Source organism: Triticum urartu, chromosome 2A, assembly GCF_056163025.1.
Source record: "Triticum urartu cultivar PI428250 chromosome 2A, HENAU_Tu73, whole genome shotgun sequence".
Lineage (NCBI taxonomy): Eukaryota > Viridiplantae > Streptophyta > Magnoliopsida > Poales > Poaceae > Triticum > Triticum urartu.
The window spans coordinates 24,779,231-24,803,732 of NC_141874.1; the positions used below are offsets into that span (position 1 = coordinate 24,779,231).

The window sequence follows — 24,502 nt, forward strand, 5'->3', positions numbered from 1 at the left end:
GCTATATGAACGAGCTGGACTCCTTGACTGGTGAGCAGGTATAGAGAAGTTCGATGAGACATAATTTAGTCAACAATAAAACTTGTATCTAACAATGTATCTCTTTGTTTTGCAGGTACATTGGTTGCCTTATGTGGAAGATCGTGGCTTTGATCTTAATGAGATGTGCACTCGTATAGACGTATGTATGGTACCGAAAAACCAATAGACTGGGAGGGGCGTATGTTGACAAGGTATGTTGCCGTGGCAAGAGCTTCATCCCAATAGGATGGTGGCATGGATGACTGGAAAAGAAGGGTTCGAGTGACATCATTGATGGTGCGGATTGCTCGTTCGGCCTTGCCGTTTTGAGCGGACGTATAGGGGCATGAGAGACGGAGATGAATGCCATGGGTGGAGAAATATGTGGTGACCGTGGAGTTGAGAAATTCTGTCCCGTTGTCGGCTTGCATGGCAACGAGAGAGCGCGAAAATTGCGTACGGATGGAAGCGATGAAGTTAATAATGGTTTGAGCAGTCTCGGATTTTTGGCGAAGGGGAAAAGTCCACATGAAATGAGAAAAATTATCAACAATAATAAGATAGTATTTGAAACCAGAATTACTCAAAAGTGGTGATGTCCAAAGATCACAATGTATCAACTGAAAGGGTTCGACGCTTGTTGAAGTGGACCTAGTGAATGGCAAGCGCACGTGTTTGCCAAGTTGGCAAGCATGACAAACATGCGAGGCTGCTTTATTACAAGAAATAAAAGATTTCTTATGAAGATGGGACATGGCGTCACGTCCCGGATGTCCTAAGCGACGATGCCAAAGCTCGGTCGAGGTGGTGGCGAGGAGTCCATGAGCATGGTGGTTGATGATCGAGGACGGGAAGACGTAGAGATCTCCGAGGCTATTGCAACGAAGAATCACGGCCTTGGTGCGAAGGTCCTTCACAGAAAAGCCGAACGGGTCAAATTCGATGGAACAGAGATTATCAATAGTAAAATGACGAACAGAAAGTAAGTTCTTGACAATATGAGGTACTAGTAAGACATGTCGAAGAACAAGAGAACGGGCGGAAGCGGGAATATATGCGTGGCCAGTATGAGTGATGGGTAAGGTTGAGCCATTGCCAACAGTGACAAGGGAGGAGGAAGATGAGGGAGATAGGTTGTGAAGCATACCGGGATCGGACGCCATATGTGCGGTGGCGCCGGAATCCATGACCCACTCACCAACGGTCGAAGGGGTGGCGGCGTTGTTCAGGGCAGTAAGGAGGGCGGAGCAGTCCCACGCCGGCGTGCCGCCATAAGCAGGTGTTGGTGGAGGATTGGTGCCGAACGCCTGGCCATGGAGCGGGGCGAGGGAGGTGAAGGCCTGGGCCGGTGGCAGCGCTGGAGGCCGCGGGCCAAGCAGACCAGCCCCGGCGTTGGGTCGCATCGCGGGCGGCGCGTGAACCTGCTGGGCGTGCCCGGTGTACGGGTTAAAGCAGATCCAAGGGCCGACGGAGGAGGGCGCCCCGCGCTGGTGTTGGCCGTCGCTGAAGTTGGAGCGCCCGCTGCCGTTGTTGCCGCCTCCAGCAGCCTTCTTCTTCCTCCAGTTGTTGTTGTTGCGATTCCCACCAGAAGAGCCACCACCCGTGGTGTTGCCATGGCGAGAGCCGTCACCGCGGTCATTACCACGGTGGTGAACAGAAGGAGTAGAGCCACCGGCGCCATGGGAGGAGGAGCCGCCGTACAGGGCGGTCTGGTTGCCAAGCGCGATGGAGTTCGCGAGCTGGGTCTCGCGGAGTGTCAGCAGCGACCTCGTCTGGCTGAACGAGGGAAGAGGACTCTGCATAGTCACGATCGTCGTGATGTCGGAGAAGCGCGCGTTGAGCCCACGAAGGCAATTGAGGACAAGGGTCTGGTCAGAGACGGGGGTGCCGACGTCGCTGAGAGCGTCAGAGAGGGCCTTCAGGCGATGACAGTAGGCGGTGATGGAGAGATCACCTTGGACGAGGCTGCGGAACTCCGCCTCGAGATAGACAGCTCGAGTCATCTGATTATCCAGAAAGAGATTAGTGATGAGCATCCAGGCCTCCTGCGCCGTTTGATCCTCCGCCATGATAATGTCCAGAATCTCATCAGAGATGGACCCGTACAGCCAAGAACGCACAACGTAATCCTCGCGCATCCAGTCAGTGGTGCGGTCCTCCTCGGCGGTGGCGGTGTTGATGTGGGAGAGAAGGTCGTACTTGCCGAGGAGAACCCTAATGAGCATCCTCCACTTGGTGAAATTGGAAGCCTGAAGGTCCAAGGTAACAGGAACATGTGTGCGGACACTTGCGACGTTGACGGCGGGAGATGCGGTAGCGGGCATGGCAATGGTGGTGAGGGCGCCGGTGGTGGAGGTGGTGGTGGCGGGGAGGGATGGGGAGGTGAGGGAGGAGCTGGTGCTTGGGGAGGTGGACATGGCGGCTGGACCTGGGAGGGGAGGCGGGCAGCTTGGAGGAGGGTTGAGGATCGAGCAAGTCTGATACCAAGAAAACGACTATGCTGTGTAACTCACGCACCTTGATGGGCGTCCTTGTATTCACATATAAAGGGGTTACATGCCTTGGTAATCAACGAAAATCAGAAGAAATCCAGACCGAATCATACAACAAATATTCGGTGGGATTTTGTGTAAGTTTCCTATTACATGTGATATGAACAAAAGGAATACTTTAACACCTTCACATGTTAACCGGGCCAGATTTAAGATGCCCCCGGTTGTGATTGAGGGGGAATATCACTGTACATGATATCATTGTATACTTGTTAGATTCTGTAATATGTCGATCAGAATATTATTTTTTTAACATATCTGATCTGATCCGACATCAAGTTGACATACAATTTGATGCTGATATAATCATATCATCATATAAATAGAGGAGTCCAGAGGCCAATCACAGCAAATTAAACCATCTTCTTAGCTACGACTCCCCGCAGCCGAAAGAACAGAACCAAGATGAACCATGTACGGATCATGTCGCGGCGCATGGGCCTGCCGGAGCCGACTTCCCTACCGCCGGAGCCGGAGACGACCATCGACCTCACGCCGTGGGACCTCTCGATGATCGCCTTGGAGTACAACCAGAAGGGCATCCTCCTGCCCAACCCTCCCGCCACAGAAGAAGGAGAAGGACGGGGACACCACACCGTCGTCGAACGCATGGCCTCGTCCTTCGCGCGCGCCCTGGCCCGTTTCTAGCCCTACGCCGGCCGCCTCGCCGTCACGCCGGGGAGCAGTGCTGACGGCGAGCAGGGCGAGAGCGTCATCACTTCGCTTCGTTGCAGCATGGAGGGCGCCGAGTTCGTCCATGCCGTGGCGCCCGGCGTCACCGTGGCCGACGTCGTCACGCCGCTGTTTACCCCAACGCTGGTCCTGTTCTTCTTCCCGCTGGATGGGCTGCATGGCGTGGACGCTGCCGCGGGCTCGCACCCGCTCCTAGCCGTGCAGGTCACCGAGCTGGCCGACGGTGTCTTCGTCGGCATGTCGCTCAACCACACTGTCGCCGACGGTTCGGCCTTGTGGCACCTCGTCAACACATGGTCCGAGATGAGCCGTCAGAGTGACGGCGCCGACATCTCGTCGCCTTTGCCGGTGCACCGGAGGTGGTTCCTCGACGGCTGCCCCGTCCCGGTTCCTCTGCCCTTCGGCAAGCTGGAGGACATCCCCGTCAGCCGGCGTACCGCAGATGATCATCCATCATCCGTGAATGAGGAATGCTTCCTCAATTTCTCGGCCGAGATGGTAAAGCAGCTCAAAGCGAGAGCCAACGCCGAGATCACCGGCACCAGCAATGGCACCACCACCATCTCCTCGTTGCAGGCCGTGCTCGCGCACCTATGGATCTCGGTGACCCGAGCCAGGAGGCTGGCACCGGACCACAGCACAACGTACGTCATCCTCGTCGGATGCCGGGATCGCGTGGATGGCCTGCCAGCAGCATACGCAGGCAACGCCGTTGCACGCGCCGAGGCGGTGTCGGCCGCCGGCGAGATCCTGGAAAGGGGGCTGGGGTTTGCCGCGTCGCTGCTGAACAGAGCGGTGGGGTCCTTCGACGTGGCAACTCAGAGGGACAGACATGCATCTTGGCCGCAAGAACATTACTTCTTGCGTGCGCGCCCAACGGCCACGGCGAAGATGGTGACCGGGGGCTCGCCGCGGTTCGACGTGTACGGGAACGACTTCGGGTGGGGCCGGCCGGTGGGCGTGCGGAGCGGCCGAGCCAACAAGATGGACGGCACGGCGACGGTGTTCGAGGGCAGAGGCGGCGGGGGGAGCATGGCTCTCGGGGTGTGGCTCCCGCCGGAAGTGCTCGCGAGGCTCGTCGCCGACGAGGAGTTCATGAGCACGGTAAGCGCGGCCAGAGCGTGACCGATCAAGCTGATTCTTATTAGCGGTGTATCAGTTAGCTATATGTCGGATAAATCTTGCTTTCCATCTGTCACGGTCTTTGACCACACACAGATCTCGGTGTTGCTTGGAGAGTCCTGATAATGCCAACAATTCAATATACTAGTAGACTGCCCGTGCGTTGCCACGGGTATTTGAAAATTTCTATTGGTTGCATGTAAAATTTTACATACATAGAAAGATAGGCAATAACAAATAAAAAAAGTAATTGGAATCTAATTCGCTTGCAATGTACTTTGATAAAAAAAACTTGTAATTCGACCCTATACACCTGATGCACAAAATAAAGAAGGTGGTACACAAACATTAAACTCTTTATTCTGCAATGCATTACAAATGATAATAACACTTGAATGCCTTTTTTTAGTTCTTAAAATCGATTGCATCATGAAAGCATGTGCATTGTTATTATCCATTAATTAAAATCAACACATGAAGGATTTTTTCCTTCAAACAAATGTTTCAAGATGTTCCAACCAGAAACTTCATTGCAATATGCAATTGGCTGGCAAACTATTACATAATATGGATTTGGGCGCTTGAAACCATACAATTTACCATTTAGAAAGTACTACAGAAAAACACATCTTCTAGAACATGCTACTCTTACCTCTCTTGTGACAGATAGACATATCAATCTTTGATAACATTTATTGTTTAAAAATTCGTTGGCATTTATTTGTATTTTTGAAAAAAAATGAATTTTATTTGAGTTATGTAACTTCATATTTGGTGTATCGGCTCAAAAGGATTTTCACATAAAACTCAAAAGGAAATGGGTGTGTTGTAATAGGAGATATGCCTAAAAGGGAAGCGAGCAACTCATATTCAAACACCAATCAACTGAAGTGAAACCCTAATTAGACATACACTCAGACATTAACATCAAATATAAGGGTGAAAGGGTGAATGACATGCAGCATCAATTGCAAATAAAAAGGCTAAAACTTGCCCAGAAAATACACTCAGCATTCCTAAATTTAAGTATTTTTAGAGATTTCAATACGAACTACATATGAATGTATATATATACATATTTAAGAATATAGATTCACTCATTTTGCTTCGTATGTAGTCCACATTGGAATCTCCAAAAAGACTTATATTTAGGAACGGATGGAGTAGGTCACAACTCACAAGTTCACAACATATTTTTCCTTGTATTAGCACAAAAGTCAAATAATGCACGGTAGGACTGAGGAGAAGGTCTATAATATTAGTCTTATCGGTTGTTCATTATTCTATTAGAGAGAGAGAGAGAGAGAGAATCAACACCCCCAAATTGTCTCCATATGTTTAGGCTATCCGAAAAACCATACCATATGTGAGAAGGAAATGGGTAAGGACGTCTATGGACAGCACGCCACATCAGGCCAAAAACACAGTTTTATAAAATATTACAAAGCATCCCAAAGATATTGACGTTATGAAGTGCTACGAACTTAAATGCTTAATACAATCAACAGAAAAGCTACCAGTATGCTTCTCCATTTTGAGTCAGTCCACCTATTGAGGACTTCTTGATTAAAACATGCAATCATTCTATATAGCCTGCGAAAACAGGGGGTAAATGTCAGTAAATAATGTACAACTAATAATTTCAGTTGAGTTGAAAGGCTTAAATTGAAAACCAACAAATATATGCAGGCTTATTTCATACTGCTATTTTAATGAGCTCCAGTAACCTCGTTGTCAGCATCATAATACATCATCCAAAATCATCAATTGTTACCCCACAATGCCACACCCAAATTTGTTCTTTTCACATATGAAACGCTGCTGCTCCGTTTTGCATGAAAATAATCAAGCATGCTTGCGACACTAACACAAACATCTATGAAAAATTTCAGATTTGTTTTAAAATTCTACTGTTTTTTGAGCCAAAACGCCTCCCCGCATAGTAGACCGTGTTAGGTAGAATCATGAGCGAGTGAATCTCTGTTGTAAATTTCATTATAGACCATGCATACATATTATTTGCCCGTACAATTAGGGCGGATCAGGGGGTGAGTGTTAGCCAAATAAGCCGCGGCCACGGGTTAGACGCGTCGGGCGCGTGTGTGGGTGCGTGTTGGGCGCGTCGGGTCTGCGACGTAGGTGTTTGTGTTTGTGCGCGTGCGTGTGGTGCACGGGGGTGCCGTGTGTGTGCGTAGGCCATGCTATTGCGGGCTCAGTGTGGCGAGCGCGAGCGGGAGCGCGTCGTGGGCACGCGGAGCAGGCCGGACCAGGCGGAGTAGTGGGTAGACGTGCGGGTCGTGGCCCAGCGTTGGCCCGGGTATAAGATCGCCACGGTGATCATTGTAACATGTGTGGGCGAGTTTGTTGCTTGGGAAAAATACCATTGGTGCGGTGGCGTTCATGCGCCAGAAACTATCGTCGTGTCCATCGTGTTCTTCTTCTTCCTCCTCCTTCTTCTAGGTTATTGCCAGAGCAGGAGAGTGAGGTGCACAGAGAGAGAGAGAGAGAGAGAGAGAGAGAGGTGAGCTAGGGCAAGGCTAGGGTTCCAACGGGGACTAACTAAATTTCTACTTCTTAACTGGCAACATTTTAAGGACGTATAGTTAGCTTCAGATTCAGATTATAAACAAAATAATGTTGAAAGAAACATCAAATCACCATAATTTTGGAAGGCAGCCTTTTACACGGAAATATCACATATATTTGTTGAAATGAATGATCATTAAACTCCATAAGATTTCTGTCCTAAGAATATCTAAGACATGAATGTAAAGAGCAACAGTAACTGAAGAACAACAAGCACCTAAACATCCTCGATGGTGAGACTTCAGTTGAGGTTGGGATGTGCAACCGGGAACTTCCAGAAGTCAAACATCCAAAACTGATCCGTAGAAGGACATGCATAAGCAAATAAGAGTAATCTAAAAATATAAGGCAAACATATATCCCCAAGCCATCTGCACATGATCCCGCCCGCAGTTCTTCCACTGTCCCTAATCTAATTCCCAACTCCAATAATCAGAGGAATATGAATAATACCATGGACAAAGATTGATTTAATGAAAATGAAGCACGAGCACAAACATTGATCTATTATCAAAAATTAATATGTACTCCCTCTGTAAAGAAATATAAGAGCGTTTAGACCACTATGATCTAAACTCTCTTATATTTCTTTACAGAAGGAATTACGAATGGGTTAGGTTCACCCATATGATAGTCAACCATCAACTACCAACTATGTCACCAAAGTTGTGTGTGCATCAACCATCAACTATGAAAATGCATGATTGATCCTAAATTCCACGCCGCATGAGCTCTGACCTGCTTGTGTAGTTGGTTCATACATGCCTCTATATGATTTTTTCATGCATTATCACATACCTTATGTCACTTTGACACTCCCAAAAAAGAAGAAATATTCAAAAAAGGAAGAGGTGGGCACCTGTTCGTGTGCGTCGTGCCATTAGAGGCAACAATTCTTCTTCTCTTCCTCCATTAGTGGCAATATATATAGTAGGTGGCTCAGATCCGATTGATGTGCTTCTGTTTGTTCCCTCCTTTTCAAAAAGCACACTCGCTTTGGTCAGTCAAACAAAACATATATATCTTTAGGAGAAAAAACAAAAGATAGATCACATCAAATAAATAGGCAACCATATTTAAGTGGCCAAAATATGCAAGTTTTGAAAGAATTGACAGTAAAAAAGCCTCTCCCGCTGCTCTATTCTATGACAGCAAGGAAAGAGCAAGCAAGTGAATATGCATACACACATGCATGATGCATCCATTTCCTTTCCCTACATACACATTGCCACTGTTGCTCACCCATGCAGTGGAGGGCGTAGAACAACGGCAAGGAAATCAATCCAACCGCTCTGCTCACCACACAAGACCACATAAACCTCGATGATTGGAACTCGGTGTGTGACAGATGCGACGAGATGCTCCTCCTTAGTTCCAATCATCTAGTCCATATATCTCTGGATGTGTGACAAAAGGGCGCGGGAGGCATGGAAGGAAGCTGATCACGATGGCGGCATCAATGACGTGGAGAAAGAGTTAGGTAGGGTTTCGTCGCGGCGGGCGGGGTAGAATAGCGAGGCAGCGGTGGATGTTGGTACTGGGAGGAGTCCAGCTGGCGTTGTGGTGGCAACAACGTCGCAAGAGAGAGGAGAGGAGGGAGACGTGAGCGAGCGAGGAGGTTGAAGGTGTGTGCGCGCATATTCTAGGCGTTGGACCAAAAAAACTGGACAACCAAAAAGAACGATGGAGATGGAACGTGCGGGAGAGAAAGGCTGAGGAAGGTTTGACCTGCCGCCGCCGGAGCCGACAGGCAGCATGTAATTTGCCGCCATAAGGCCTTGATCTGCAGCCCCAAGGCTTCAAATCGCTGCCTCACTGAAGCCCGAAGATCGGCGACATGGAGCGCGCCATGGCGGATGCCTTGAGAGAAGATAGGATGAAGCGAGGGGCGAGGATATTGATGCTACCGTGGTAGGGGATAAGGCGAGTGGCGGTGGGTTGAGGAGTAGATTTGGTAAGTGCGATTGATTGCTTTGGTAAGTGTGGGAAGGCCACAACGTACCATTATGGAGGAGTTGAATGATGAATCATCATTCACCAATTTCCTTTTAATAATAGAAGATTTGGTTGTTAGGAAAGGTAAGGATCGATGCATTAGGAAAGTTAAGATTTTAGCATTGATTGTCATGAAACTGGATTTCATTGTTTGGTAAGTGCTATCGGTTCCTACCCATTTAAAAAGTTGCTAGTTAGGAAAGTTTTTATTAGACGATGAAAAAACCAATGTGAAAGGGTGGCAGTGAAAGGTGAGACGAAAAAAAACCGGACGAAAAAAAACCAGCGAAAATAAACCGTGCAGACTATTCACCAACTGCTCCATTAGGAGTAGAGATATAGTAATAAAACGGTTAGTCCATAGTATTTTTTTTCACCACTCCCGCATCTTGCTGTGTGCGAGGAGATTAATCACCTCTACCAGATGTGTGGCATCCCATCAATCAACAATTAGATCGGTTCCATAGGTTAGCTTAGATATCTTTTTCAATTTTTGAAATTCTATTGGGTCATTTTTTACCTTTAGCTACCAATTAATCTTACGAAGCCTCTGTCCTATGATAAAATAACGCAAATGATAAATTACACACGTGTGGCCCGAAGCAATCCCGTTCTAACGTTTTTACAACTAAAGTTGTCATACGAAAAAAAAACAAATAAAAAACATTGAAACTTGTGATCTGAAGAGAAAGTTGCCATGCTTGACAACTAAAGTTGCCATCCTTGCATCATTAAACTTCCCATAAAAAAGTTCAAAGTTGTCATGTGTTTGTGCCACACTTGTGACACTTATCAATGCCCTAAAATAAAATATGCAAAGATCGGTGCAGATCATGATGTCGCATCGAGCTCCGCCGGATGCATCGGATCTATAGAGACCGGATAAAAAAGGAGTGAAATCAGTTTTCTGAAACGAGTGAAATGTGTTTTTTGAAATGAGTGAAATCTATTTTTTTAGTTCAATGAAATTTATTGTTAGAATGAGTAAAATAAGCTTTTCGAAATGTGTGAAACCTTTTTGTTGAAAAGAATGAAACCAATTTTTGAAATGAATGAAAACGATGTTTTGAATTGAGTGAAATTACTTTTTTTACCAAGCAAAATTATTTCCATGTGTGAAACTGAAATAAGCAAGTTCACAAATGTCAAATCTTGATTTGTGAATAACTAGATTTATTGTAAAATAACTTAAACTGAAATTGGTTGAAACAATAAATTTAAACTAGTCAAAATGTATCCAAGCCTTGTCTTATTTTAAAGATCATATCACCTAAAATTCAAATATGTAAAAAAAATCAAAAAAGAAAATTGGTTCAAAAGTTGCAATACATTCAAAATGTCACAAGGAAAGTAAATGTAAGTCTTTGGTTGGAGAGAGAGAATCATGTGTGCATTTAACCATTCATCCTTCTCTCCTTTCTCACTCTCTTATCAAACACAATAAGGCCGCACGCAAGGGCTTACGCTGGGGTGATCCACCTGTCCATATTTACTGTGCCAAGCTTTACTGTATATCAAAAGAACAGAGACACAAAACACAATTTTGGAGCCTGATTGGGCAGCAACTCTTTGGGTGTGTTCGGTAATCGCCTAGGGCCGCTAAATCCTTGACTCCCACTTTCAATTCCCAAGTCCCACTTCACGGAAGAAAACGAGAATCACTAAAAGTGTTCAGTGCCTTCCTCCAGCTCCTGCTCGGTTTCCATGGTCAGACATCCCAATAACCTAAAATCTGGCCCGGTTAGGAGGGAATCATCGAGGATAGAGGGAGGACCGCTCGCGCTCTATCTTTCACTTGTGATAGCGGGGTGCCCCTATGTATCGCTTCTAGCGAAACCTAGGGAACCCTTGCGTCAAGAGCAGCGCGAGATGTGCCACCCCAGATACGCTGGGGGCCACAACCTTGTATTTTTTTCTTTTTTCTTTTGCTTTTTCTTACACTTATTTGTACATCCAAATATTATAAATAAAATATATTACATAAAATAATTCACTAAAACATTTAAAAAAATGCTAACCAAGCATTTTCCAAAAGTTAAAGGTGTAAAAAGAAAATGTTTCTCATGTACATGAAATAACATGCGATGTGCGTGAAAAAAATTGCTCATGTATTTAAAAATGTTAATCAAGAAATAGGAAAAAAATGTTAAACAAGCATTTGAAATTTTTTAATCAAGCATTTGAAAACTGTTAAATATGTATATAAAAAATGTTCATAATATATTAAAAATTAATCTTGTAGTTGCAAAATCGTAACAAACATTTGCGATATTAAATGAGTATAAAAATGTTAACCATGTATTAAAAAAGTGTTAATCTTGTATTTGGAAAATGTTAATAAAGCATTTGAAAAAATGTTAAAATGTGTATAGAAAAAATGTTGACCATGTATTAAAAAAATCTTGTATTTGAAAAATCTTAATCGTGCACTTGAAAAATATTAAAAATATGTATATAAAGAGTGTTGACCGTGTAATCCAAAAGTGTTGAACTTGTATTTGAAACGAGAGAGGCACATTGAGCTCCAAATATGTTGAACTTGTACTCCAAAAATATGTATAGAAAGGGTCATGAGAGAGGCACATTGGTTCGTTGGGCTTCACCATCTCGGCCCCATATTTTCAAGCTGACAAATAGTTTAAATCTTCCTTTATCTGGCCGTTACCCACTCGACCTTGAGGAGGCACATGACATTTTTTTATTTAGTCAAGATGTGTGAGTGCTCCTATATGACGCTCCCTATGTCAGTTTGCTCCCTTTCGCACGACCATGCATGACTATAGCTGTCTGCCACAGTAGCGACCCGATCTGTTTTAGTTGTCCGGTCACTGTAGCAACCCGGGTACTGCCGCGGTCTACCTACTGTAGTGGCCCCGTTCATTGTAATGAACCAGACACTATAGTGAATCGTTTTTTTGAACAATTTTTCAGTTGTGCAAACAATTTTTGGATTTTCCAACAATTCAAATATATTTTTTGAATTTTTGAACAAAATTTGAAAATGTGAACAGTTTTTCATTTAGAATCTTTTTTAAAAACACAATTGTTTTTAACAAAAATCATGAATATTTTCTGAACTTGTGAACAAAATTTCAAAATAGGAACATTTTACAAAACAAGAACAATTTTTGAATTTGTGGAAAAAATAGAACACGAGAACATTTTCTGAAATTCCATTTTTTTAAAGATAAGAACATTTTTTTAAAATTTGAAGCAATATTTGAAATTCCCGAACGCATCTCGTAATCGTAGGCACAGCGCGTCTTAACGAGCGCGTAGATGCCATTGGAGGATCTTCCGCAAAAAAAAAAGAGAGATGCCATTGGAGGATGCTGCCGTGACGTCGAATGACCGAACCAGCATGATGATGTGTAGAGCTGTAGATATCACTTCGCGTCCAAATGAAGCACGGGGGCGGCCAGTTGACTCCGATCGACAGAGCGGCGACCTGTATATGCCAGCCGCCGGCGGCGGCCGGCCAGGATTACAAATTCATAATCCTACGTTAAGCGCTGGCATCGCGATCTCGTGCATCCAAAGCAGTGCACGCCACTTGATGCATGGATCTCCATCTAGAACAAACTACAGGAAATTCATATGCAGCTAGCAGTTCCTCCTAATGAACATGATTTTCTAAGACGCAACAAGACTCCCATGCCCAACATACAGATTCCTGGATGTGCTCAGCACAAAGATCCACTTTGAGAAACATCAGCGGGATGGGCGACGGGGCTGCGTTCCTTCCGCTCCTACCGCCCCCTCCCGATCCGCCGCCGGTGGGGCGAACGGCGCCGCCGCGGCCTGCTCAGGAGGAGTCGCCGCTGTCGGGGCGGTCACCTGAGACCGGCGGATCGCCGGATCCGCAGGCTGCGGCGGAGATCGGGGGATTTCTCCATCCGGCCAAATGGAAAATTTTCTTCCAAGATGTCCGGGATGCCGGCCGTAGATCGGAGGGAGTTCTCTACTCGTACTACCCTTCGAGGTGGACGGTGGTGCGCGATCTAGCTGGTGACATTCTCGGAGGGGAGTATCTCAAAGCTGATGAGAAGATTAATGAAGGTACGCGGTTGCTCATTGATATCTTCGATGTTACCGTTCATTCGCGTGTGCAGGAGGAACCGGAGACTCTTGATCACATTGACTTGATCGATCTCACGGAGGATCCAAAGCCCTCGAAGCCGCGGTTCGGGGGGCGCTTTTGGGTATTGGCTGATGAGGATGATGAGGTGACGCTCGTGGACGAGCCCGAAGTGAAGGAGGAATGCCCGGCGAAGCCGGCATTACCTTCGCATGTCATCGCGCCTCGGATAATGGGGACTGAGGCAACTCGGGAGGTGCCCGCGACGAACGCCGCGAGCCGGCCGCCGGTGCCTTCTGACCCTTCTAAGAGCCGGAGAACGGCGGCGACGGCGATCCGGCCTTGGAAAGGGCCTTTACCTAAGGTATGCATCCAACCCATAACTTTGTCAGATTTTTTCCCGCTAGATGCTTGGACTAGGGTTGTCAGTAAGAAAAAGAAGAGGAGAGGGAGGCCGGAGCCAGCGCCGCCGGCGCCGGAGATCCGAGCAGTGGCTGGGATCCGGGCGGCGAGGGCTGCTCGTTTGAATCTCCTCTTGGGCCACGAAGGGGTCGTTGAGGAGAGGGCCGGCTGTGAGCCCGTGCATGGGTATGAGGCCCAGCATGGGGGTGTGGTCGAGGGGTTTCGTGGACTGGCTGCGCCTGGGTATGTGGCCCAGGAGAGCCTGGACGAGCCTTCTCAGCCTGTCGCGCGGGTCGAGGCCCTTACTGGACCGGGCAGCGCTATTTGTAGTGCGTTCCCATGCATGCACGGGGACGTTCGTCTCTTCGCTCGTGCGCCGCCGTGTCCTAGGGTTCGCAAGACTGGGACGAGGGGCTTCCCTCCCTGTGGGGTTCGTCGGGCTCGGAGAGTCCGGCCGTTGCCAGCCATGGCCGGCCGTGGGGATGCACCGCCACCAGCCAAGAAGCCCTCCTCCGGTCCTGCGGGACGGAGTGGGGCAGTTCCGCCGCCGCCGGCGGCCGCCGAACGTGGCGTCCTGGCGCAGCCTGGCCAAAGGCCGCCGGCGGGCGGGGCCGTCGTGCAAACCAACCCAGGCGGAGGCGCTGGCCCCGTGGGTGCGCGGCCTCCGGGGCAGGATCACCTGCTGCCGGCCTCTGGGAGGGGTAGCCCGAGGCCGCCGGCGCCAGACACGGTGCCGGTTATCCCGGTTGCTGGACGGGGTGGTTTGAGACCACCGGCGCCAGGCGCGGCGCCCGGTGCTCCGCCGGCTGCGGGTCGTGGAGGAACTAGACCTCCAGTGCCGGGCGCTCCTGCGGTGAATACGGCTGGACGTGGGGGAGGACCTCGGCCTAATGGGGGTAATCAACCTCGGGCTGCACCTCCGCCCCATTATGTTGCTAGGCCGACGCTATACAGGTCCGGTACGATGAAGACTAATCAGCACTCTAACAACAGAGAGCCCAATGATCCGCCCCAAGGTCAGTGGGGGATGATGGATTCGATGCGTATGGTGAGGGACGGCACCGTGGCTCCTCATCCACGGGAGGAGGTCGTGGCTATGCCTGGCAGAGCGATGGGTCGGCGGAGAGACCGTTCCTCGGCCCTACAGGCGGTTTTGTTGAGGGAGCCTCAGGCCCGGACCACCGTCAGAGAGGTGGCTTTCGGGGCCATCGTGGAGGTCGGGGAGGAGGCCGTGGGAGGTTTCGTCGACCGCCACCGCCTAAGCCAGTTGTCGAGCACGAGGCGTCAGTACCAGAGCCCATTGAACTCCCTCCCTAGGCGATGGAGGTGGTGACTACTTTGGCTAGTGTGGAGGTTCCTGAGAATGGGACTATGGCCGAGGATCCAGGCAGGTCTGATGCTGACAGGCTGTCCAAATATGCGCGCAAAAAAGAAAAGATGCTGTGCTACCGATGTGGGGAGAAGGGCCATTTTATTGCTGAGTGCATGGCCGAACTGTGTGAGACATGCGGCAAGCCGGCTCATTCCTCCAGTGAGTGCCCGTTCTTGCGTGATCAGACCCCCTCACTGACTATGTATGGATTATGCTGTGCAGAGCTTATGTTCTTTGAATCACCGGCTGCGCGAGAGATTCCGGATGAAACCCCGAGTTTGACCACCGGGGTTGTGAAAGCGACCCAGGGAGAGGTGACTGAGGCTCAGATCGTGCAGAGGCTTCAGGAGCTGGCTCCGGGGGATTTTCGCTGGGAGCTGGTGGTTCTCGAGGATAAGGTCTATAAGGTCGATTTTCCCACAAACGATGACTTGCAGAGGTTGTTGAGTTTTGTTTGTGTAGGGTTCCTGGCACTTCATGCATTCTGGAGTTCCACGAGTGGAAGAAGGAGGAGCCTAAGGGAAAGCCGCTTACGCAGGTCTGGTTGCGATTTGTCGGGGCCCCGTCTAAGCCATTGCAGGATGTTCATGTTGTGGCCAGTCTGGGTATGCTGGTTGGGAAAACGGAGAGAGTTGATATGGCTTTCACTCGGGCTCATGGGGTGGCCCGGATTTTAGTCAGTGTGCTTGATATTGAGTTCGTGCCTGATATGGTCAACTGGACTTATAGAGGCGAGGTGTTCCCGCTCGATATTGAGTTTGAGGACACAGATCTGTTTGCGCATGCGGTTAATGGGAATGATGTTGATATGCATGAGGGTAATGGCGATGCGGGCGCCAATGGGCCACAGCCTGATGAGCCCACACGAGAGTGGTCTAACGGTTCCCACCCGGATGCTCAGTTGCCCGGGGAGGGGACCAGGGGTGCATCGGCAGCATCGCCATCGGTGCCTATGACCTCGTTGCGGTTCGGGTCCTTTGAGCCAGCATCAGCGCCACCTAGACTTTGGAGTGACCGGGTGGATTCTGAGGATTTGTTCGAGTGCTTGCTTCCTTTGTTGGAGTTTGAGGGGGCTCGCGGTTCTGGATGCTTGGTGAGTGACTCATCGGCGGCTCTGGATGGAGTCGGGGTGGGGGAGCCGGAGGTCGCTCTTCCTTCCCTTCTTCCTCTGGTGGCCGAGGCGCCGGTGCGGATTGCTACTTGTGAGATGGTAGTGGGGGGCGGGGGGGTCAAGGCAAGAGGCCTTGACGTCTCCCCTCCATATCCCGACGCCGGTGACGTCGGTCTCGGTGGGGTCGGCCAACGTCGAGGGAGGGAGCCCGAGGCAGGTGGCCTCGGCTCCTGCTACTCCGGTGGAGGCGGCGACGCCTGCGCCATCTTCTACGTTGGAGGAGGGGCTGGGGCAGGCGGCCCTTGCTCCTCCTTCCTCCCCAGTGGTCTGGAGGACCACCTCTTCTTCGCCGACAGCCCTTCCGTCTGCACAAGCGGAGGGGGCGGGAGGAGGGCGCGGGCAGGCGGCCTCCGTCATCCCCTCTCTGTCCGCACCGGTGGCGGTGAACCCCGGCGTGGGGCACCTGTCGGTGGGGCTTGGGAGCCCGCGGCCGCCTCCTTTGGTAACCTCGGCTGACCCTTTAAGGGACACAGCGCCAGGTTTTACTAGAGAGGAGGTTGTTGCTTTTGGCGGGATCCCGGACCCCGTCTCGACAGGGAGACGGATGAGTGCTCGCATCCACGAGCTCCCGGAGGTGGATGATCTGCAGCAGCTGTGCGCTATGAGGGCGGCCAAGCTTCACGAGGCTGCATCTTCTTCTGGTATGTCCGTCAACATATCTAACTCTTTATTGCATTTTTCTAATGAGGAGATTATAAATAATGCAAACCAGTTAGGAGTCTCACTAGGTGCAACGGATAGTGAGATCACTAATTCGGTCAATGATCTGTTAGATTTGGAGGCGGAACGTGTCTTAGAAACTATTCGTAATCTTGCAGCGGTTAGACCAATGAATGATGATGAGATTGAAGCGTTAGGGGTTAGAGTGCTCGATAATCTGTGTACGGATCTAGCACCCCCCACTCATGACTCTGAGGAAGATGATGTACCCCTACAGAATGATGCTCGTAATATTTGTGAACCCAGTTATGGGGACCGGGAGACTGAGCCTACTAAACCTAAGCATAAGTGGAAACGGAAAATTTATCCCGATTCCGCAGTTCGTAGGAGTGCTAGGATTCGAGTTACAAAAAAAATCCATGATGAATTATGAGAGGAATTTTTTGGAGTAGCAGAGGTCTGAAGGACTTGGCTAAAAGAAGATTCCTAGCTGAGGCAGCTCTAGAGCAGAGGTTAGATTTTGTTGCTCTATCGGAGACGGGTAGAGATAACTTTGCGCCCCAGTTTCTCTCTTCTCTTGTGGGTGGTATGGATTTCGATTGGCATTGCCTCCCTCCGCGAGGAAGATCGGGTGGTATCTTACTAGGTGTGAGATGCGATTCGCTTGAAGTCCGAAGTGTCGTGATGGGAGACTTCGCGATGAAGTTTCGAGTCAGGTCTAGGGTGGATGGTTTTAACTGGGCTTTGGTGGCGGTGTATGGTGCCGCACAGCCTGAGCTTAAAGCGGAGTTCCTGGCAGACCTTGTTCGAATCTGTGGGTCAGAACAGCTTCCAATTTTAGTTGGAGGTGATTTCAATATCATCAGGAGGAGAGAGGAGAAGAACAATGATAACTTTGACGGCAGATGGTCGTTTATGTTCAATATCATTATTGAAAGCTTGGATCTGAGAGAGATAGAGCTTTCTGGCAGAAAGTTCACCTGGGCTAATGCTTTACCAAACCCAACCTATGAAAAACTGGATCGAGTACTTGCGAGCGTGGAGTGGGAACAAAAGTTCCCTCTGGTTACGGTGCAAGCTCTTTCGAGGGGAATATCTGATCACACCCCATTGTTCGTGGACTCAGGAGAGCCGAATCATGTGGGTAACAAGAATACCTTCTCCTTCGAGATGTCTTGGTTTGAACGTGAGGGGTTCGTGGACTTGATCGCCAGGGAATGGGATAGAGGTGTAGGAGGCAAGAATGCGATAGAACGTTGGCAGAATAAGATTAGGCATTTAAGAAGTTTCCTACGGGGTTGGGTTAAGCACCTCAATGGTGTGTATAAGATTGAAAAGGATAGACTCCTTACTCTTATACAGGCCCTGGACATACAGGCCGAGGTCACTATCTTGTCGCCAGCTCAGCTTCACGTTAAAAATGAGGCGGAGAAGAGGCTGAAAGAACTGCTTCGCGAAGAAGAATTGAAGTGGGCTTTGCGTGCTAAAGTCCGCAAAGTGGTCCAAGGGGATGCGAACACTCAGTTCTTCCATTTTATAGCTAACGGCAAGCACAGAAGGAAGCGTATCTTTCAGCTTGAGCAAGACGAGGGCACTATTTTAGGTCAGGATAACCTAAAAACATACATTACCGACTATTATAAACAATTATCTGGACCTCCGGAGGATAATTGTGTGTCCCTCGATGAGTCCAGGACTGAGGACGTGCCTCAGCTATCAGATGCTGATAATGATATTTTGGTTGCCCCGTTTTCGGAGAAGGAGGTTTTTGATGCTATTGCACAGATGAAAAACAATAAGGCTCCCGGACCGGATGGATTCCTGGTAGAGTTTTATAAAAAGTGCTGGCACATTATTAAGGGGGATTTACTACCTATGTTCCATGATCTGTTCTCTGGACAGCTTCAATTATTTCACTTGAATTTTGGGACTATCACACTGCTTCCTAAGAAGACGGATGCTGTGAGAATTGAGCAATTCAGGCCGATCTGTCTCCTCAATGTTAGTTTCAAAATTTTCACCAAGGTCGGGACTAACAGACTCACACAGATTGCGCATTCTGTGGTGCAACAGTCCCAAACTGCTTTCATGCCGGACAGAAATATCCTTGAAGGGGTGGTCGTCCTGCATGAAACACTCCATGAAATCCACTCCAAAAAATTAGATGGAGTAATTTTTAAGGTGGATTTCGAGAAAGCGTACGATAAGGTCAAATGGCCATTCCTCCAACAGTCATTGCGTATGAAAGGTTTTGATGCAGCCTGGCGCCGACAGGTTGAATCATTTACGCAAAAAGGTAGTGTGGGAATTAAAGTTAATGATGACATAGGTCATTACTTCCAGACACATAAAGGCCTCAGACAAGGAGATCCGATGTCCCCTATCTTGTTTAACATTGTGGTGGATATGTTAGCAATCTTGATAGGAAGGGCTAAGGAAAATGGTCAAGTAGGTGGATTGGTACCTCATCTTATTGATGGAGGTGTATCCATCCTTCAGTACGCTGATGATACAATCATCTTCATGGAGCATGACTTGGCCAAGGCTAGAAATATGAAGCTTGTGTTATGCCTTTTCGAACAATTGACCGGGTTAAAGATTAACTTTCATAAGAGCGAGCTGTTCTGTTTTGGTAGGGCCAAAGATGAACAGGATGCTTATAGGCAATTGTTTGGGTGCGAGTTGGGAGAGTTACCCTTATCCTACCTGGGGATTCCTATCCACCATCGTAGGCTGACAAACAGAGAATGGAAGTGCATCGAGGACCGATTTGAGAAGAAACTAAGCTGCTGGAAGGGTAAGCTTATGTCATACGGAGGCAGATTAATCTTGATTAATTCGGTGCTTACGAGTATGCCAATGTTTCTCCTATCGTTCTTTGAGGTCCCAGTTGGTGTTAGGAAGAGACTGGACTTCTATCGATCGCGTTTCTTTTGGCAGGGTGATGAGCTTAAAAGAAAATATCGGCTTGCTAAATGGGATATCATCTGTAGACCGAAAGACCAAGGGGGTCTAGGTATTGAGAATCTAGAAATTAAGAATATATGCCTTCTTAGCAAGTGGCTGTGGAAGCTCTCATCGGAGACTGATGCTATGTGGGCTCAAATCCTTCGCAGCAAGTACCTCCAGACAAAAACTCTGTCCCAGGTTACAGTCAGGCCGACCGATTCGCCTTTCTGGAAAGGCCTGATGAAAGTCAAACATGCCTTATTTAATAGGACGAAGTTTGTTATTGGGAATGGCTTGAGTACACGTTTCTGGGAGGATACTTGGCTCGGCGACACACCCTTGGCCATCCAATATTCGTCTTTGTATCGCATTGTTCAAAGACGTGAGGTATTCGTCACGTCGGTTTTTCATTCTATCCCCCTTAATATCCAGTTTCGACGAACGCTAGCGGGCAATCGTTGGGAAGAATGGCTCCGTCTAGTTAGGAGACTGATGGACGTCCAGCTTTCACAACAACCCGATGAATTACGCTGGAAATTGACTAAGTCTGGAGTATTCACCGTTAAATCAATGTATATTGATGTTATTAATTCGAACTCCATTCCTACGTCTAAACATGTTTGGGATGTCAAAGTTCCTTTGAAAATAAAAGTGTTTATGTGGTTTGTCCATAAACAAGTTATTTTAACTAAGGACAACTTGATAAAGCATAATTGGACAGGACCTACTAGGTGTAGTTTCTGTGATCAGGATGAGACTATCAAACACCTCTTTTTTGATTGCCCGTTGGCCAAGGTACTTTGGCAGACAGTCCACATTGCTTTTAATATCAATCCACCGAATTCTGTTAATGCGTTATTTGCGACTTGGCTTAATGGGTTTGAGCCTGGCTTAGCGAAACATATTCGGGTTGGAGTTTGTGCTTTGCTGTGGACTATCTGGACTTGCAGAAATGATTTGGTCTTTAACAGAATATCATGTATACATTTTTTGCAGGTCATATTCCGATCTACGGCACTGATCCGTTCATGGTCGCTACTCACCCAGACGGAGGCCAGGAAGCATTTGGTTACTGGGTCTTTCCGCTGGGAGATGGTAACTCGGGATATCTTCAACCGGTTTGGATGGCGGTCATGTAATAGGATAGATATTTAGTTTCCCTATCTAGTTTGAGCCGGCCGGTTGTGGCATCTTGTTTTGGCTAGTGGGTGTTTCTAGCCTTTATTTGGCTCTGTGTGAGCTTTATGTGCTTTTTATTATTTTTGAAGACTTTTGAGACCATGTACGTACTTCTTTTTTTGGTTAATAAGATGGCCGTATGCATCGTTCTGATGCAGAGGCCGGGGAATCCCTTTTTTGAAAAAAAAAGAAAAAAAATATGCAGCTAGCAGTTGCATGCATGGGTACGTAACTTACGCACGCCATGATAAGGCATTGACATATTGTTTTTCTTTTTGCGGAGTGTGATAAGCCATTGACTTGATTACCACAGCCTTGTGGACTGTGTCTATAAATATCGTCCGCCATGTTTGTTCATGGAGCAGAAAACAGACAAACAGCCATAGCCTTCCCTGCAAAGATCCACTACACAAGCATACTCCCAACTAGCTACGTACCCATCCCTCTCAAAACAAGATGTCGACGGTGAAGGTTGGCATGTTTGGCGGGTCAAAAGGTGATGTCTGCGACATCACCGGATTGTCAAGTTTCCCGCCGTCAAGCCTGAGGAGCATGGAGATTTGGAGCACACCGGGTCACGAAGGGGTCATCAACGCCATACGCTTCACCTTCGTCGACAGCAAAAACAATGCGATCCCGGCTGGTCCATGGGGCACCCCGCTCCGTGGTCAGAAAAGCCAGGTACTCCATCCATGTCAAAATACTTCATGAATGTACATCCCGGATTAATATCTCCATTCATGCCTGAATTATGCCTTGTGATCATGCGTGCAGACCATTCACTTGACAAATGTGCGTGTCATCGAGCTCTCCGGCTACACCAATGGCCAATACATCACCTCGCTCTCCTTCCGCACCACCGACGCCCCCAGGCATCATGGACCATTCGGAAAAGTGAGGCCAGCAACTGGGTCCGACACTTATTTCCGCGTCCCTCTCATGCATGGCTCTATCGTGGCCTTCTGCGCCCAAGCCGATGACTACCTCAGCGCCATTGGTGCCTATCTCAAGAACTGATCCCTCGTATGTTTATATACCCAGCCTAGCTGGTTACTCTATATGTGTGTGTACATGTTTGTTGTTGTTCAATAACACGGTGACCCCGTCGGTCAACGTGCAAGCTACACAGCCTAGCTGGTAGCTATACGTGTGTGCGCATGTGCTTGGTCGTGTGATGTTTAATATGATGTGTGATTGTGTGTGATGTTTGATGTATTGGTTAAGCTTGTAATAAGAAGTTTCGGAAACTAAGTAACTTCTGGACAACAAGGAATCCCACTAGTATTGCTTATGCAACTTTTCTTTCTTTTTTCTTCTTCTTTTTAGGGATCCCACAGTTTATTAATTGGGAACTATAATCAAAGGGATACAAAGTGGATCATGAGGGGAGATAAGCCAAAAGTGGCGACCCTGCGGAAGCGAGGCAGAAAATTTTACAAGATTGTGAGCCTCCTGATTCGAAGCATGACCTTCGAACATAAAATCACAACTAGCAAAATGTGCTTCTCTATTATTGATCTCTTTGACGACTGTGATATGAGGGCCTCCTACCACTTTCACGATGTCATCCATAATCGGTTTGCAGTCACTAGCAATTACCAAGTGATCCAAAGATCAGCCGCGAGTGTTAAAGCCTCGCGACAAGCAATGGTCTCTAAAACTGTCGGATTAATAACACCGGGTAGAACAATTGTTGAGAACCCAAGGTACTGACCATGTTCATCCCTTCATACTGCCGCCGTCTAGCACTCTGAAAAGTTGGGCCGCCTATGTATTTATTTATCTTCTCGGAGACTTCATATAAGCTTCTTCTTTTTTTGTTTGAGGGGTCGGAAATTTCATAAGCTCACATTAAAGTAAGTGATGTGGGCCTCGTTGGACAGCTGGATTCCCTTTGGCCCACCTGTGCCATCAAGCATGCGTAACACCGTGTAGCATGACATCTAGGGGATCCTATTTTATGCTCATAAAGGTAAATAATTAAGAACATCTACACCGATTGATAAGACTGTCTTTTCCTATGTATTTTTACATCATCTAGAAAAGTCAGCAAAACATATTATAGAATGGATTACATCTTAATGATATCTCTACCATTAGTGCCATGACATCCTAAAATTACGTCTTGACTAAAATTAGAACTACAAGATGTGTGAATAAGAAAAGACATATGGTACAAAATGAAGAAATTATCTTATCTTTATTTCTAGCAGATTATCTCTTAGCTAAGGGAATACAATGCATTTTTTTCTTCGAGATGAACATATTTACTTAAACATATAAATACTTATAGTTAAGTTTTTGAAGTTTTTCATTTTTTCTATATGTTAATTTTGCCAATTGTTAAACTAATTTGTAAAAGTAATTTAAATTTACTAAGTAAAAGCAATCTCATGTATTTTTAAAGAATCGGTGTTGACGGCCCGCACCGGCAGCCGACACATTTAGAATTGCTTCATGTGGAGCATGCCTATTGCACGCTATAAGCGGCAATAGGAACTCCCTACAGCTAGCTCATGACGTCTCCTCTTCAACATAATCTTCTATCTATTATATACTTAAAGCGATAGAAAATGAACGGTGAGGATTTATCACTTTAGAGTTATGATTTTGAACGGCCTAGATTTAACAACCCGCATAATAGGAACCCTTTTTAATGGGCAACGTGCAAGAATTAAACCTTCCTAAGCAAATCGATTATACAAGTCAAACATATGGACAGTATACCAAAGGTAGTAAATGTGAGTCCGTAAAGGACACGCGCATGTCTGAGATGTATTTGCGTTAAAGTAATGAAAAAAGATATACACACATACAGTACGTTTTAGTGCTCGACATGAGGCCAGCTAATCAATTAGCCTCCGGCCAGATCCTAAAAATGAAAAGCCTCCGGCCAGATTGTATATCTGACGTCATCCTGATATAAATTGTGTTCAAGTTGGACACACGAAGTAGCGATCACGTTCACATCCAAAAAAGAATTTTTATTTTTGGAATAAGAAAAGACAAATTTATGGCAGTCTTTGCTTAAAAAAAACACAATCACGCACATCCATAAACCTATAAGAAATATACAACGTGTATATGGCTCCTCTAACATAGCAAGATGCATGAGTGCTAGGTGTTAGAAGAAGGAAAAAAAGTGCTTGAGTGCTACTAATTATGATAGCCACTACATCAAAACCAAACACCAATTCACTGAAAAATCTCACATATGATCAAGATTTTGTGTAAATAAAATAAATCCTTTTTTTTGCAAGTGGGAAATAATAATTCCTCATACATAAGTGCAAATGCTAGCAATAAAATAATACCAAATATAATTATAAGGCGTGTGTGTCGAAACCCTAGGTAGATGATGTAATAACCTTATATAAAAAGGCACGGATACATGTCATCACTGTCCAGTTTGGGTGGAAATATAAATTTCATGGGTTTAGAAAATGTGGAACATAAAAGCTTTAAATATGTACATCTGTTATTGGTTGTTCAAAGAATAACCCTCGATTTATTTGTGAATTTTGAAATAATAAATAAAAGGCATAAAGAAGTTTAATTTTATTTATTTCAGCTACTGAACTTAATATATAATATAAGATGTATAGCCAAACAATGATAGAAATTCAATTAATTAGTCATTTGATGTTAATTGCTTAAAACACAAGTTGACGTGGAGAAACATAGACATAGAAAATAACCACACAAACAATGAGAACATGGCC

General features: G+C 46.9%; 2 protein-coding genes and 1 pseudogene across 2 annotated transcripts; 2 read left to right on the forward strand and 1 right to left on the reverse strand.

Annotated features, from left to right (window-relative positions):
* Nucleotides 1–894: 894 nt before the first annotated feature.
* On the reverse strand, nt 895–2,438 carry LOC147983098 (uncharacterized). Its single transcript, XM_087542835.1, has 2 exons — nt 1,169–2,438; nt 895–932 (listed from the first exon to the last, which is right to left on the reverse strand). The coding sequence occupies exons 1-2, from the start codon at nt 2,436–2,438 to the stop codon at nt 895–897; spliced, it is 1,308 nt and encodes a 435-aa protein (XP_087398961.1).
* A 506-nt stretch (nt 2,439–2,944) lies between these two features.
* LOC147983099 (putative acetyltransferase At3g50280) lies at nt 2,945–4,391 on the forward strand (annotated as a pseudogene).
* Nucleotides 4,392–21,165: 16,774 nt separating this feature from the next.
* Nucleotides 21,166–21,842, forward strand: LOC147983100 (protein GOS9-like). Its single transcript, XM_087542837.1, has 2 exons — nt 21,166–21,461; nt 21,555–21,842. Exons 1-2 carry the CDS (start codon nt 21,237–21,239, stop codon nt 21,795–21,797), a joined length of 468 nt encoding a protein of 155 aa, XP_087398963.1. The 5' UTR covers nt 21,166–21,236; the 3' UTR covers nt 21,798–21,842.
* Nucleotides 21,843–24,502: the final 2,660 nt, after the last annotated feature.